Source organism: Cervus elaphus, chromosome 11 (genome assembly GCF_910594005.1).
Source record: "Cervus elaphus chromosome 11, mCerEla1.1, whole genome shotgun sequence".
NCBI lineage: Eukaryota > Metazoa > Chordata > Mammalia > Artiodactyla > Cervidae > Cervus > Cervus elaphus.
Genome location: NC_057825.1, coordinates 28043506 through 28061056, shown reverse-complemented (window position 1 = coordinate 28061056; position 17551 = coordinate 28043506). Strand labels below are relative to the sequence as shown.

General features: G+C 39.3%; 1 protein-coding gene and 1 pseudogene across 5 annotated transcripts in view; one reads left to right on the top strand and one right to left on the bottom strand.

The window, feature by feature from the left end:
* Window positions 1-17551, top strand: part of LDAH (lipid droplet associated hydrolase) — a 91444-nt gene that overhangs the window by 12193 nt on the left and 61700 nt on the right. For all 5 annotated transcript variants that reach the window (XM_043917249.1, XM_043917247.1, XM_043917246.1 and 2 more), the window contains one exon: window positions 2826-2969. Coding sequence is in view for 4 of the 5 variants with exons in the window: in XM_043917247.1 (XP_043773182.1) it covers window positions 2826-2969 (144 nt within the window). In the remaining variant the exon portion in view is untranslated. The remainder of the gene's footprint in view (window positions 1-2825; window positions 2970-17551) is intronic.
* LOC122703181 lies at window positions 6514-7662 on the bottom strand (annotated as a pseudogene).

Genomic DNA, 17551 nt, shown 5'->3' with positions numbered 1-17551 from the left:
AAATGGAAAAAAAAAGGTTGATTATTATTATTGTCTTGCCCTGTGAAGAAACCTATAAAGCTTTGCTTTGTTTGTTTGTTTTTTTTAAGACTTTTTTGATGTGGACCAATTTTGAAAGTCTTTATTGAATTTGTTACAATACTACTTCTGTTTTATATTTTGGTTTTTTTGGCTACAAGGCATGTGGGATCTTAGCTCCCTGACCAGGGGTTGAATTTGCACCCTCTGTATTAAATGGTTAAGTCTTAACCACTGGCCCATCAGGGAAGTTCAAAACTTTGCTTTCTGAAAGACATAAAATATTTGAATATTATACTTGACACTTCTAGAAGGTTATACTCAGTAATGTAGAAAATATAAAATATTTCTGTTTGTATAGAAATGAGATAAAATTCAATCAGAATTCCAAGAAGAGTTTTAACAATTTAAACTGGTGAAAATAATTCTAAGGATCTACCAGTTACTGAAACATTAAAAAATAAAAATAAAAAAACCCAATGTGGTAATCAAGACAGTATGGTGCTGGCAGAGAAGAAAATGAAAAAATATTTGAAATTAGAATTAGCTAACAAATGTAATATTAAAATGCAGCAATATCACTTTGCTGACCAAGGACTTTCTAGTCAAAGCCATGGTTTTTCCAGTAGTCATGTGCGGATGTGAATTGGACCATACAGAAAGCTGAGCACCAAAGAGTTGATGCTTTTGAACTGTGGTGTTGGAGAAGACTCTTGAGAGTCCCTGGGACTGCAAGGAGGTCCAACCAGTCCATCCTAAAGGAAATCAGTCCTGAATATTCATTGGAAGGACTGATGCTGAAGCTGAAACTCCAATACTTTGGCCACCTGATGCGAAGAACTGACTCATTGGAAAAGACCCTGATGCTGGGAAAGATTGAAGGCAGGAGGAGAAGGGGACGACAGAGGATGAGATGGTTGGATGGCATCACTGACTCTATGGGCAAGTTTGAGCAAGCTTCGGGAGTTGGTGATGTACAGGGAAGCCTGGTGTGCTGCAGTCCATGGGGTTGCAAAGAGTCGGACACAACTGAGCAACTGTACTGACTCACTGAATGAATGTAAGAATTCAGTATTGGATCAGAAGACATTTCAAATCTATGTAGAAGGAATGAATTATGTAATAAATGCTCTTGGGACACTGCTATTCACTTGGAAAGAAGTTGGATTGCTACTTTGTACTTTACACTCAAAAATATTCCAACCTTACTGAAGATATAAAACAAGGATAAAACATGAGACAGTGTCATCACATCCACCATTGATGTTACAGTAACTCTGTTTGGATACACCCTTCTTCCCTTCTTTCTCCGCTTGCTTCACAGCAGACAGTTAATCAGCTGACCAAAGAACACAAAGGTGACACTAGCACCATCACAAAAAGGAATTTGGAACTTGAGTCACTAGGTCAGAATGCAACAGTAGCCATGATAAGGCCATCATATGTTACCATCATGGCTGGACACTGATGGCGAATTTTAATACCTAACATTTATACAGGGAAGAATGTATTGAGCAGTGTTTAAGTACTTTACATATTTTAGTTCATTTAGTTCTCACATGAGGTAGCATGCTTCTTATCCTGACTTTATGGACGAGGACACCAAGGCCCAGAGAGGTTAAATAACTGGCCAAAGGTTACACAGTTGGCCAGTGGCAAAGCCAGGATACCATTGCAGGTAATCTGGCTCCAGAGTCTATACCTTTAACTACTTTACTACACTGTTTATGTAGGAAACTAAAACATATAGGTAATGAAGAAGAAATCAGTAAAATTTGACAAGGGTGACAGAGGTTACATCAGTGCAGCAAAACCCTGTCATGTAATCGCAAAGAGGAGAAAACCTAGTAGCATGAAGAAATAGATACATTGAGTGGACAAACAGATATTGATGGAAATGGTCTAGTATTTACAAAGGCATCGTACAGATGATGACTGTAAGATGAAAACCCCATTTCACTCTTTTGCCCCTAAAGATGTATCAGATTGACTGTTTTCTTTTTAAATTACTTATTCTGTTTCTTTATAGCAAACCCATGTCAAAAATACGTTCTGTACAAACACAAGAAAAATCTATGTATATTAGTTGGTGTTCTTTTCCTCCAGAGATCAAATCATATGTTTCTTTACAAGTGCTTGTGATAAAAGACCAGAAAACTCTTAGTAGACCCTTTAACATTCTCTTTGTGAATGATTCTGACACTGATTGGTTTTTATGCAGCTTGGTAACTGCTCAGAAGCAAATGTGGAAGGGGCTTACAGGCAGTATTAATGATTTTAGGTGATGCAAAGACACTCAAGGGTGTTTAAGTAGAGTGCTGCTCTGATTCGATTTGAGGTTTGGAGAAATCTCTCCAAGTACCCTGATGCATAGATTCCAGGGGAACAAGAGTAGATAGAAGAGCCTTTAGGAGGCTGTTGTGGGAAACACAGTGGGAAGTGGTAAAACTAACAAATTGGACAAAGATGAGGTGTATTTTGGAAGCAAAGTCAATAGGACCTCTTGGTGAATTGGATGTAAAGAGCAGGGAGGAACCAAGAAAGACTTGTGCTGTTAGGACTTGGTTTATGATTGGTGGTTCCACTTATTAAGTAGAGGAACATGGAGGATGAATTTGAACTCTGTTCGAGCAGTAGGAGAAATTTTCTAAATGATAATTCCCAGGCTTAAGGTATAAAGGATATGAAAATTGAGTTGTACAGGTAATTGTTACTAAATTTGTATAGGAAAGTGTAAGGAGATACCTTTTTTTCTTGTGTAAGTTTATTGTTTTGGTTAATCTAAAAGTCTGTGTTTCCTTTCCTAGGTAACCCAGGATTTTCTGCCTTTTATGTGCCATTTGCAAAGGCTTTGTATTCTGCAACAAAAAGACGCTTTCCAATTTGGATTATCAGTCATGCTGGGCATGTCTTAGCCCCCAGAGGCAAGAAGATTCTTACAACCTCAGAAGGTATGTCTTCGTTAACATTTGCTTTCTTTTACGGTGAATGGGTGTTCTTCTTTCTAGAAATCCTGCTAAGGTTAAGAGTTACACCAGTGGAAACCTCTGCTTGTGGCATTACACCCATGATGCCACATTCCAGTAATTTTAGGATTTGGGAGGTCATTTTAATCATTATGCAGGTAATTTTTTTAAAGTTTGGGCAAATTAAACAGTTTGTCTAGGACTTACCATCTCTGTTTACCAACTAGTAATCAAGTATATATTTATCAATCATGTACTGTAGTTGCAGGATTGTATTAAGAGGAATGGGGAAGTGTTACAAGACATGGTCCTTAGCCATGGTTCTTACTCTAGAGAAGCTCTCATTCCCACATTTGGAGAGTGACTAAGTGATATTCCCTGGCCTGTGATCATGTGGATACTTAAAGGGTAAACAAAAGAGAGTACAGGAGTTTTAATAGTTGAGTAGAATTTGAATTTGAGGGGTGGAGGTGGGTGTAGAGGTGTAACAGGCAGAAGGATTAACATGGGGGCAGGAGGAGAGATTCAGTAGGTACTTGAGTGCTGGGCAAGGCCAGATTCAGAGGAGCCTTGAAAGCTGAGGGTAGAACTGTGTGGTAGATTGCTGGAAGCCTTAAATGGAGGAAGTAGATCAGAGAGCTACAAATTACCTGCTTTTAATTCATGAGTATTCTAGCATGTTCACTCTTCTAAAAAAAAAAAAAAGTGAATAGAAACAAGATAAACAGTTTCTCTGTGGGCATTCCCTAAGGGTGTGTGTGTACTCTGTCATTGCGAACCCATGGACTGTATATAGCAAGCCAGGCCTCTCTGTCCATGGAAATTTTCAGTCAAGAATACTGGAGTAGATAACCATTTTCTCCTCCAGGAAATCTTCCCCACCCAGGGATAGAACCCACATCTCCTGCATTGGCAGGCAGATTCTTTACCACTGAGCTACCTGAGAAGCTCATTCCTAAGGGTTCAGTTCAGTTCAGTTCAGTCACTCAGTCATGTCCAACCCTTTGTGATCCCATGAATCGCAGCCAGGCCCCCCTGTCCATCACCAACTCCTGGAGTTTACTCAAACTCATGCCCATTGAGTCGGTGATGCCATCCAACAATCTCATCCTCTGTCGTCCCCTTCTCCTCCTGCCCCCAATCCCTCCCAGCATCAGGGTCTTTTCAAATGAGTCAACTCTTCACATCAGGTGGCCAAAGTATTGGAGTTTCAGCTTCAGCATCAGTCCTTCCAATGAACACCCAGGACTTATCTCCCTCAGGATGGACTGGTTGGATCTCCTTGCAGTCCAAGGGACTCTCAAGAGTCTTCTCCAAGACCACAGTTCAAAAGCATCAATTTTTATGCACTCAGCTTTCTTCACAGTCCAACTCTCACATCCATACATGACTACTGGAAAAACCATAGCCTTGACCAGACGGACCTTTGTTGGCAAAGTAATGTTTCTGCTTTTTAATATGCTATCTAGGTTGGTCATAACTTTCCTTCCAAGGAGTAAGCGTCTTTTAATTTTATGGCTGCAATCACCATCTGCAGTGATTTTGGAGCCCCAAAAAATGAAGTCTGACACTGTTTCCACTGTCTCCCCATCTATTTCCCATGTGGTGATGGGACCAGATGCCATGATCTTAGTTTTCTGAATGTTAAGCTTTAAGCCAACTTTTTCACTCTCCTCTTTCACTTTCATCAAGAGGCTTTTTAGTTCCTCTTCACTCTCTTCCATAAGGGTGGTGTCATCTGCATATCTGAGGTTCTTGATATTTCTCCCGGCAATCTTAATTCCAGCTTGTGCTTCTTCCAGCCCAGCGTTTCTCATGATGTACTCTGCATATAAGTTAAATAAGCAGGGTGACAATATACAGCCTTGACGTACTCCTTTTCCTGTTTGGAACCAAGGGTACCGCTTTGTTAATCTGAACTGGGAAAGAGGTGGCTCTGGCTTCATTGCCTGGTTTGCCCCTGTTTCTGGTATGCTTCTTCGATGGTGTGAGCATCTTCTTGTACTTAATCAAGCATCTAATGATAGAGGAAATCATATGTGGTAGGGGAGGTATGAAGGGATAGGTGATATGGGAACTCTCTGGGCTAATCTGCTTAAATTTTCTATAACTCTAAAACCATTCAAAAAATAAAATCTCAAAAAATAAAATAAAAAAATAAATACTAGAGTTTTTGTATTATTTTAATATTTGCATTATACTTTTTTCATTGTATTAGTTTAGACTCCCATAACAAAACCCATAAACTTAGGTAGCTTAAATAGCAGGAGTTTATTTTCTCATAGTCTGGAGACTGTAAGTCCAAAATTAGAGTTTCAGCATAGCTGCAGTCTGATGAGAGCCCTCTCCCTGGCTTTCAGGTGACCACCTTCTCTTTTTGTCCTCACTTGACAGAGAGGCAGGGAGGGAGGGAGAAAGAGTGAGAGGAAGGATGAGAAAGCAAGAGTGAGAGCAAACCAACAATCTCTCTGGTATCTCTTCTAATAAGGGCACCAATCCCTTCATGAGGGCCCCACCCTCATAACCTCCTCTAATCCTAGTTACCTCCCGAAGTACCCATTTCCAAGTACCATCACACTGAGGGCATACAGTTGTTCAGCACAAAAATTTTAGGGGACACAAATATTCAGTCTACACAGTCATGAATGGGAATGTTATGTATCCATGTATTAATTCGATCACAAGTATTGGTCAGAGTATATATATAACATTATACCAGAGCAATAGTAGAACATAGAAATTATCTCTTAAAACATTTTTACTAAATATTTGTTCAAGTTTTAGTAGCTGCCCTTCAGTCCATCCTCAGAAGTATTACCTTATAGGTGTTAGAAGCGGGCCCTTTGAAGTCTCAATCCTGTTGAGTAGCAAAGGATAGGTTTCTCTTATAAGTGGAAATGTTTTCCACATTCATGAATATCTGCAGGCATGCTAAATTGTTTTTATTTGAAGAAGTGGGTGACAGTTAAGAGGTCATTTCTATTTTTATCCATGTCCTATTTTTGGCTTTTAACTGATACATATGGTCAAGACACAAGGTAGTTATTGCAGAATTTGAGAAACAAAATTACCCTTGTGCATACAGAGTAGATACTCTGGTTCTGTAGTTAGTATGGGACTTGGTTCTCTTTTCTTTAGCCATAGATCAAACTGTTCATGGGTCATCTCACTGTGAACATCACAACTCCCTGGCTCTTGACCTCTCCTCTGAATTCCTACATATTGTAGTATAGATCAGCTTCCTGAAGTGTTAGTATTCCAGAATACTGTGTTTTAAATTGACTTTAGCGTCAGATGCCAACTCTTTTTTTCCCCCCACACTACACTAGTTTCTTTTATTTGTTCAAGAACTCGTCTTGCAAGCATGGGCTTTGATTCTGGGAGTCCAGATTCACATACTTAGGAAGATAAAAGCAAACTGTGCTCCATGTACATTGATGAAAACTAAAGGCTCATGGTTAGTCACACTGTAATTTTAAGTTTCTGTAGCCTAGCAGCCAGAAGCCACAGGTCCTTTAGGTCCTTCTGGATGCCCCAGAGGGTATCTGCACTTTTCCTGAGTTAGGCAACCTCTTCATCCTTCAGCTTCTGTTTGATAACACTGGTTAACTCCCGAGCATTCAGGATACATGGAAGACTCAGGAACACTTCATTCTCAAAGCCATACATCCCCTTCACCGTTGTTGACACTGGGTGAATCCTGGATAGACTTTTCATCATGGATTCAGTAAGATCAGCCACACTTAATCGAATAGCCCAGATGGTGTCGCCTTTGAGCTTGATGACTTATAGGCACTTTTAACCACCATCTTATGCACTTCCTTCTAATTTTCGCTGTGATTATCTGTTCCCATTTCTGGATTCAGTTCCAGGAGAGAAATGCCTGCCACATTCACATCACTCCACACAGCCACACTTGAGTCATCATGTTCTCTAGAATCCATCCATGGCAGCTGCTGGGATAAATGCCAAGTTTTCCAGCCATAAAATAGTGAAGTCTAGCAGAATCCACATTACATCCACTGCCAACCACAGGGTGCTTGGGTAATCCACTTAGTTTCCAGGTAACATACATGAGAATATCCACTGGGTTGGAACCACCAGTCAGGACTCTACTTGATGACCTGAGGCATGATGAACTTAGAGACATGGATGATCCTTTGCAGCAGATTCAGATGACTCTCTCCCTCTTGCTGGCAAACTCCTGTAGTTATGCTGCAATCTTGAAATTTGCAGTGACAGAGTAATCTTTGTCTGCCACAGTCTTTGGTGTCTGAAGGAATAAGCTTCCGTGCTGCAGGTGCAGCATTTCTTCTTTGAGTTTGTCTTTCAAAACACCCACAAGAGCAAGGTTATTAGTCAGGGACTTTCCCAGAATGCCGATGCCACATGCAATACTGACTTGTCCAACACCCACTACAGTAATTTATTGTTTGGGACTGTTGCCTCTTCTTCTGCAACTGGTGGCAATCAGTTTTTCTTTAAGGGTTGACATTGTGCCCTGGGGAAAGAAAGTTCTCCAGATGGCTGTCAGGGTCACAGAAGAAGATTAAGTCAGAAGCCTACATCTCCTAGGGAGTAGGATCTACAAGGAAGGAGGAGGAGGCAGCCTTGGCTGCCTCTGAGCTTCCTCTACTGTGATTCCAACTCTTGTTTAAAAATAATTGTATTTACTTATTTTGGCTGTGCTGGGCCTTCTTCATCGCCGCGCAGGCTTTTCCCTAGTTGCGGTGCGCGGGCTTCTTGTTGTGACAATTTCTCTTATCTCGGACCACAGGCTGTAGGACACAGGGGCTCAGTAGTTGTAGCTCCTGGCTGTAGAGCACAGGTGCAGTAGTTGTGACGCACCGGCTTAGTTGCTCTGCATCATGTGGGATCTTCTCGGATCAGGGATCAAACTGTATCTCATGCATTGGCAGATGGATTCTTTACCACTGAGGCACCACAGAGCCAGATGCCAACTCTTTTTTTTTTTTTTCCAGATGCCAACTCTTGAGAGTGCAATCTGAGATTTCTTTTTTCCTAATTCCATTTACTCACTAAATCTTTGAGTACCTGCCTTTGAGTATCTTTGAGCCTGCCTCTTTGCTAGCACTTACAGAAAAATACCTCTGTGCTTAATATACTTTACATTATTTATATTAGTATTAGTACAGAAAAATACCTCTGTGCTTAATGTACTTTACATTATTTAGTATTAGTATTATCTCACCACCCAGACTCCCTTTTTAAAGCATTACATGTAAGATTACCCTTATCTTGGCTAACCTCCTCTCTTCAAAAACAGTTTCCACACTGAGTAGTGATCAGGTCCTTGATATGCAAGAACATCCAGACTGTTTCAGCTCTTCAGTTGCTCAGATTTCTTCTATTACCATTTTCAGTTACTTTGTATTTTTTACTTCCCTAATCATGTTCTGTTTAGAATGATAAATTCATAGATTAAGTTCAGTCCCTCTATAAATTCCTTCAAAAATTCTAATTTCATTTTTTTCATAGGAACAGAAAAAATCCTAAAATTTGTATGGAGCCACAAAAGATACCAAATAGGCAAAATAATCTGGAGGAAGAGGATTGAAGTTCAGGTTCAAAGTTAAAGTATCACACTTCCTGATTTTAAGCTATATTACAAAGCTAGTGATCAAAACAGTGTGGCGGTGTCATAAGAACAGACCAGTGGATCCGAACAGAGAGCCCAGGAAAAAAACCATGAATAAAGGCTCAACTAATCTTTGACATGAGTTTGGGTAAACTCCGGGAGTTGGTGATGGACAGGGAGGCCTGGCATGCTGCAATTCATGGGGTCGCAAAGAGTCAGACACGACTGAGCAACTGAACTGAGTCTTTGACAGGGTCAATAGGAACACACAATGGGAAAAGGATGGTATCTTCAATAAATGATATTGGGAAAACCGGATATCCACATGCAAAAGAATGAAAGAGATCACATATCTTATACCATACACAAAAATGAACTCAAATGGATTAAGTTTAAGACCTGAAACCATTAAACTCCTGGAAGAAAACATAAGAGAAAAACTCCTTGACGTTGGTCTTGGCAGTAATTTTTTTGGTTATGACTCCAAAAACATCAGTAACAAAGGCAAAAGTAAACATTTGGGACCGTATCAAAGTGAAAAGCTTCTGTACAGCACAGGGAAGAGTCAACCAAATGGAAAGGCACCTGTAAAATGGAAGAAAATACTTGCAAACCATATATCTGGTAAGGAGATAATTTCTACAGTATATAAGAAACTAATACAACTCAATAGCAAAAGCACTGATAGGTTTGTTTTTAAAATGGGCAAATTTTCCCAGGGAAGACATACAGATAGCCAACAGGTTTATGAAAAACGCTCAACATCATCAATCATCAGGGAGATGCAAACCAAGGCCACAATGATATATCACATCACACCTGTTAGGATGTCATTTCTCAGAAAGACTAAAGTTAACAAGTGTTGGAGTATGTGGAGAAAAGGTCACTCAAGCAGTTATCTAGGTTACCTAAGGCTTCGTGGGTAGAGGTGACAGTTCTTGCCTGGTTGTTTTGCTAGTAGCTAGGTCACTGCAGCTAGCAATATGTTTATTCAAAGTGGATGTCTCATCAGTCAAAAACTTAATGGCAGGCACGTATACTCACTGTGCGAGATGATGGATGTATTACTTGGTCTGGTTGTGATCATTTCAGTCTATATGCATATTAAGTCATCACCTTGTACACTTTTAAAAACAGTAATGTTGTACAACCTAACTATATGCAAATTTTGTCAGTCATACTTCAATAAAGCTGGAAAGAAAAAAAATAATTGTTGAAGCTGGACCATGAATACGTAGAGATCTATTATACTATTATCTGGACCTGTGCATGTTTGGAAACTTTCACTCTTAAAAAAGAGTTTAAAGAAAGAAAAAGAATTATAGAATCTTAAAGCTGAAAGTGGGTGCTCATACTCAGTCGCTCAGGCGTGTGGACTCTTTGCGACCCCATGGACTGTAACCCTAGAGGCTCCTCTGTTGGTGGAATTTTCTAGGTGGAGTGGGTTGTCATTGATACCTCTGGAGGATCTTCCTGATCCAGGGGTCAAATCCACATCTCTTGAGTCTCCCGCACTGGCAGGCAGATTCTTTACCATTGCACCATGTGGGAAGCCCCTAAAGCTAAAAGTATCTTCATTAAATTCCATCTTAAACCCTTATTTTTCAAGGAAGGAAAGTAAGGCCCAACAGGGCTAAATGACCTTTTGTTGGTGAATGGTAGAATCCGGACGGTAAGCCAGCACTTCTGATCCTAAGGTTAGTGCTTTAGTCCTGTGGTAGGTAGCTCATCCCAGGTGGCTGGTACAGCGAATAGCCCTCCCGTGGTCACAGATTGTATCCTAGTCTGCTATCCTTTTCCTGCTGTGACTTGTAAGGAGGACTGGGTAAATGGAGTATTGATGAGATTATGCAACTTGGCAAATGCTTGCCTAAATCCCCCAAAATGTTTTTTTTCATAGTGTCTTTCTTTTTTTACATGTATGTGTGTATATATTTTTCTGTGAATGCAATTTACTTGCGAGCCTTTTACACTTTGCTTAAGTACTAGGGTATGCTTTGAAAGGCAAGTAACTATGAATTACCTAGCAATGAGAGATTTTGTGAAGTGAAATTGAATATATAGATTTCATTGCCTTGATTAAAAATATCTATTTCCACAACTGTCACCTTCAAGTGTTACTGAAAGTGAATCAAATGTGTGGTATATACTTGCTTTACCTTGAAATAGTTTAAAAGATAGATTTCATTGTTCTAAGTTATTTCTTCATATATAGTCAAAGAAAGTTGGGGGTTTATTACAGCAGTTTTTCCTGTCAGGAAATTTATATGTCTGCTTAGAATGTGCTTTGGCTATCTTTGTGATGTGTTGCAACACAGAGGTGTTAAAAGAATTCTTAGGAAACAGGCTTGCTTTACATACTAAATCTCAAAAAGCTGCCAGCTGGCCTGTTCTCTTAAGTCTGGAATGAGAAGAGATAACCACGGATAGGAGGAGACAGGAAGTAGTGAAAATACCTCATAGTACTCTTCTTTCGTGGTGTTGCAACTTAGTGATGATTACCTAGTGTGTTATATTCCTACATTCTGACCTCAATGAGAAATACCATCATAATAGAAACTCCATATTGAATTACATATTGAGAAGAGTACCCAGCTCAGCTATCACAGTAAGCCCTTAAGTCATACTTGAAGACAAAAACGTTGAACAAAATGTGAGTAGCAACTTTGAAAGCTGAAAATAGACTCAAAGAGTAACCCTCCATCAGTGGTTCTCAATCTTTGGCAGTTGTCAGAATCACTTGGAGGATTTATTGAAACACAAATTATTGGGTGCCACCTCCAGAGCTGTTGATTCAGTATATGTGGGGTGGGACCTGAGAATCTTCCGCATTTCTAACAAACTCCTAAGTACTGTCTATCCTGGTACCACATTTTCAGAAGTCCTGCCACAGATCACCAATAAAGATCTCCTGGTGGGGAAAACCAGTAGAAAGTATCTGTTGTTATGTTTGAATTTCCAGGAAATGTCTTTAATTCTTTATTTTAAATGACATCTGATTATTTACAACTTTATTTTGAGTATACTTATTGCTTAGCTTATGCTGCTTGTGTGTTCTTGGAGTTAATGACTTAGTAATTAGAGCCTGGGTCCTTTGCTACTAATGAGAACAGTGCCATCTAGAGGCATTAGCCCAAAGGGCCACCACAGGGCCAAAAGAAACTGGTTTCTAGAGGAGGGTGAAAGGGCAAATTCATCCAACCTCAAGGATTTATCAACAGCCTACTAGATTATTGTGTGTGGTGCTACAGAGGTATACGAAGAAATGAGAATGTCACCTTTTAGTGAATTTCCACCCGTGTTGTGAGTAACCCAAAAGTTCTATAAAGGTCTAAGCTTCACCAGTCGCCCCCACCCCCCCCCCCCCCCATTCAACCAAAGCAGTTGTGCTTTCATCTGTTTTACATACTGGAGGCTGTGTTTGTAAATGCACACTACAGTCAATTGATTTGGATAGATAGGACAGATATATTATTCATCATCCAAGATTATTGTTCTAAGGTACAGGTTTTCTGACATGCAAAATATGTTGTGAAAAATACATAACCACTGAGAGAAAAGACATAAGCTTTAACCACACATCAAATGTTAAAAGTATGTTTTGCCTCATATTAGCACATGTTAAAATTATGAACAGTTGGAAATAATATTCTAGTTGCGCCACATTATCACAGTCATAAATTGAGTGTAATTGGGAGAACAGATGTTCACCAATGTCAGAAGGAGGTGATTCAAGGGGGGAAAAAAGTGTGAAAAGAAAATTTGAGGAATTAAGAGTATAAACTCTTTCTGGCTTTGATTTAGTATGGAGTCAACTTACTTGATGGCAGATTCATTATTAACTATTTTAAGTCATTTGTTCAAAACGTGTAACATAAAAGCTAGAAATTGGGGTTTAGTTTCACCTGATAAAACATGAACTAAAAAAATTACACAGTCTTTCAACTAATGATGAATTAGGGTGATGTTTATCCAGAGAATCATTAAACCACTCCCATTCCAGTACCCAAAACTGAAAGAAACAGAAAAACCAGTAGGACTTTCTCTTGCCAGGACTGATTGGCAGAGGAACATGGAGGTTACAGGGAACAACTACATGCTCTCAAGGCAAGGACAGTCAGTCAAGTCTCAGGACTCACAAGAAATAAACAAGTGAGTCAGTGGTAGAAAGAAGCAGAAAACCAAAAGACAGAGCAAGAAGAAATGTTGAGAATCAAGCAAATTATTAGATTCTCATGAAGACATAAGAAAGCAGCAGACAGGAGCAGGGAGCCAAGCTTTGTAGCTGAGGTCCTATAACACAGATGGAATCGTTGTCCTTCCCTCTGAGATCCCTGGGTATCTTCTCACTGCTTATGCAGTGGAGTCCAGACTCCTGGGTGATGTCCAGGGGCCTACTTGATCTAGTCTCAACCTTCCTTTCTAACCTTATACGTTCTACCTTTCCCATAACCACAAACAGGCACAGAACTCATCGCAGTGTCCAAAATTATACCTCACACTTTTATGCCTTTGTGTTATACTATCATGAATTTAGAGTAAATTTCATTTCTATTTTTAGTTATGTATAGATAATGCTAAGCAACACATGATATTGTTTTGTGTGTTTTTTAAAGCTTGATCTAGAGAGCAAGCTGTACATTCATCTTGCTTAAAGTATTCTTTAAAATATGAAGTGCTGTTTTTAGCCCTTAATCTCCATGTGTAAACTGTTTAATTAAAGTTATTACTGGGGTATAGATTTGGAGTAATGATGGGGGCAAGATAGGAGATTTCACTGGTAGAGAAAATGCTGGTGTAAGATTTAGAGAGTTTCAGTCTGCAGGCTCAGTGCTAGCAGCAGGCTCATGTAGCACTAATCTTTGGTCTTGTTAGTTCTGTGGTCATTGGTGACTTGTAAATACTGTTTGTGTGACAATATATAGTAAAACTTAGGCATTTAGATTCAGTGCATATCAAGATAAATGTGTATGTGGATGTGTTGTTAAAATATGTGTTGTTAAATTTAGACCATTGTGATAGTGTTCAAATGTGTAGTTAAAATTACAGTTATAGTAGTGTGAATGTAATAAATGTATTTTCCAGGTATCTCTCTTGGTTTACATGGAGAAAGGCACAGTAAATTTTATGAATTCAAGGGGGTGTTACTTTCCTATTGTGATCCAATAAAACTCTATTTTCTTAAGGAAATGCTTGAGCTATACTTACTTCAGTATTTTGTAATAGTATTTTTATCTACTTCTGTTTCCTCTTATTAGATTTGAAAAAAAGGGAATGTATTGTATTTACATCTGTGTTTTCAGTATTTTCATGGGCCAGTTAGTCACTGTTTTCTGTCATAATAGTCAAGTTAGTTCATGTGAAATGAAACAAAATAATAGTTACCAGTGTACCTAAAGATATACAGGATGCATAGTATTTTGATCCAAAATTGACAGAATTTTAGTAACTGGATCAATCAGTTTTAACAAATAGATGAAAAGTAAACATGAAGTATTGATATTACTTAATTCCTCAAAGAACAGATTATACATACCTTTTGAAATAAACTCTATAATCAGTAAATGAGCTATGAAGTGGATTTCATTGACATGGGTCTAATAAATAGGCTCAGATTCTAAAAGGGAGTTGTCAATATCCTATTCAGGGCCATATATTGATAAAGAACTGGTGAATTGAATTCAGTTCAGTTCAGTCGCTCAGTCATGTCCAACTCTTTGCGACCCCATGTACTGCAGCATGCCAGGCCTCTCTGTCCATCACCGACTCCTGGAGTTTACTCAAACTCATGTCCATTGAGTTGGTGATGCCATCCAACCGTCTCATCCTCAGTCGTCCCCTTCTCCTCCCGCCTTCAATCTTTCCCATCATCAGGGTCTTTTCCAAAGAGTCAGTTTTTAGCATCAGGTGGCCAAAGTATTGGAGTTTCAGCTTCAGCATCAGTCGAAAGTTTCAATGAATATTTAGGACTGATTTCCCTTAAGATGGACTGGTTGGATCTCCTTGCAGTCCAAGGGACTCTCAAGAGTCTTCTCCAACACCACAGTTCAAAAGCATCAGTTCCTTGGTGCTCAGCTTTCTTTATAGTCCAACTCTCACATCCACATATGACTACTGGAAAAACCATAGCTTTGACTAGACAGACCTTTGTTGGCAAAGTAATGTCTCTGCTTTTTAATATGCTGTCTAGGTTGGTCATAGCTTTTCTTCCAAGGAGTAAAGTGTCTTTTAATATCATGGCTGCAGTCACCATTTGCAGTGATTCTGGAGCCCCCAAAAATAGTTCTGTCACTGTTTCCATTGTTTCCCCCATCTGTTTGCCATGAAGTGATGGGACTAGATGCCACGATGTTAGTTTTCTGAATGTTGAGTTTTAAGCCAACTTTTTCACTCTCCTCTTTCACTTTCATCAAGAGGCTCTTTAGTTCTTCACTTTCTGCCATAAGGGTGGTGTCATCTGCATGTCTGAGGTTATTGATATTTCTCCTGGCAGTCTTGATTCCAGCTTGTGCTTCTTCCAGCCCAGCGTTTCTCATTATGTATTCTGCTTATAAGTTAAATAAGCAGGGTGACAATATACAGCCTTGATGTACTCCTTTTCCTATTTGGAACCAGTCTGTTTTTCCATGTCCAGTTCAAACTGTTGCTTCCTAACCTGCATACAGATTTCTCAGGTGGTAGGTCAGGTGGTCTGGTATTCCCATCTCTTTCAGAATTGTCCACAGTTTATTGTGATCCACACAGTCAAAACTTTAGCATAGTCAATAAAGCAGAAATAGATGCTTTTCTGGAACTGTCTTGCTTTTTTGATGATCCAGCAGATGTTGGCAATTTGCTCTCTGGTTCCTCTGCCTTTTCTAAACCCAGCTTGAATATCTGGAAGTTCATGGTTCACATACTGTTGAAGCCTGCCTTAGAGAATTTTGAGCATTAGTTTGCTAGCGTATGAGATGAGTGCAGTTGTGCGGTAGTTTGAGCATTCTTTGGCATTGCCTTTCTTTGGGATTAGAATGAAAACTGACATTTCCCAGTTCTGTGGCCACTGCTGAGTTTTCCAAATTTGCTGACATATTGAATGCAGCACTTTCACAGCATCATCTTTTAGGATTTGAAATAGTTCAACTGGAATTCCATCACCTCCACTTGCTTTGTTTATAGTGATGCTTCCTAAAGCCTGCTTGACTTTGCATTCCAGGATGTCTGGCTCTAGGTGAGTGATCCCATCTCTTAATTCAGGCAGTCTTTAATTTAGAAACAGTTCGTTCCAAATATTCTTAGTTGACTATAACTTGGAGTACATTTTCCCTATAATAAGAATGCTATAAATCATTTCCATGTTATCCTGATTTTGATACAATTGAATGTGATTTTTTTGCAATGTTTTATGGAGAGTAAGCTAATGATTCCTGGAATTTTTTCAGAGTATATTAATAATAGGAGAGAAAGTATACAGTCAAGTATATAAATATTCTTTTAGCTTTTAGTTTTTGCTAGTAAAGTAATATCCAGAGAGCACATTGAAATTTTTTATTATTGATTGTTTATTTATACAAAGTACTTTCCCCATTAGTCTCATTACTTCAGAAAACACTAAATGGTGTGTTTATCTTGGCAATCTACTGAGCAATTCCCAGAGTTAAAGACAGACTTACCTCTGAAATATTCATTTCAGTAATGATTTGAATTATAATCATCCTTAAATACAGAGAAGGCAATGGCAACCCACTTCAGTAATCTTGCCTGGAAAATTCCATGGATGGAGGAGCCTAATAGGCTGTAGTCCATGGGGTCTCTAAGAGTCAGACATGACTGAGCGACTTCACTTTCACTTTTCACTTTCATGCATTGGAGAAGGAAATGGCAACCCACTCCAGTGTTTTTGCCTGGAGGATCCCAGGGAAGGGGGAGCCTGGTGGGCTGCCATCTCTGGGGTAGCACAGAGTTGGACACGACTGAAGCAACTTAGCAGCAGCAGCATCCTTAAATATGTTATAGGGCCTTATTTCTAGGATCAATGACGTTTTTAAATGTTTATTGTATTTAGCTCATATTCTTTCCCTTTGCTCTAACCATGTAAATGTTTTTGGTGTCTATTTGAGGGAGGCCTTAAAGGACAGGAATTGGAATGATAGCAATCGTAAGTTTCATTTCTGAAATAGTTTATGCCAGACCCTTCCTCTGTGCTTTAAAGTGTTATGCAAGCAACATTCCTCAGAGGCTAAAACTGCTATCTCCTGTTTATATGTAAAGAGACTTCAGCCAGAGGTTGAAGGATTTGCTTGAGTCACTTAGTGAGGGGCTTAGCTGGAATTTAGAACCAGATTTATCTTGTCTCCGGTGCTCTTGATCTTTGTACTATACCATACTGTCACAATGAAAGAACGACGTCAACATTTTCAAAAGTTGTCTATTTTGAAAAATAAAGAACTTGGGTTGCACATGTAGGTGTTTGTTTTGGGGTATCAGAACAATGTGATCACTCCTGGGTAGAGTGATCAGAGAAAATTTATGAGCATAGTGAGTATAAAGAACTCAAATAGAATATTAACTAAATCAAAATTTGGATTTGGAGACATCAGAGGCCCTATGAAAATCAAATTCTGTCTCTTCCCAATTCTGTTTTATGTTGAACTTCCTTGTTAAATGGAGAATGAATTCTAGACTGATCTGGAAAGAAGGATCAGAGCAGAACACGGGTTACCGGGAAAATCGCCTGTGTCCGTAGTACCGCTGAAAAAGGGAACTAAGCCTCCCTGATCCAGCAAAAGGCTTTTCAGTAACTGTATGCCGGGCATTGGAGAAAAAGATAAGCAAGACATGAATAGTACAGCAGTAGTAAATTAGGAATCATGTGGTGAGACACACATGGATGTTGCGGAAACTGAAAGAGAGAAGGCTACTTTACTCCTCATCGACTGAATCATAAAAAGGCTTCCCAGAGGAGGCAACACTGGTTGAGTTTGAAAGA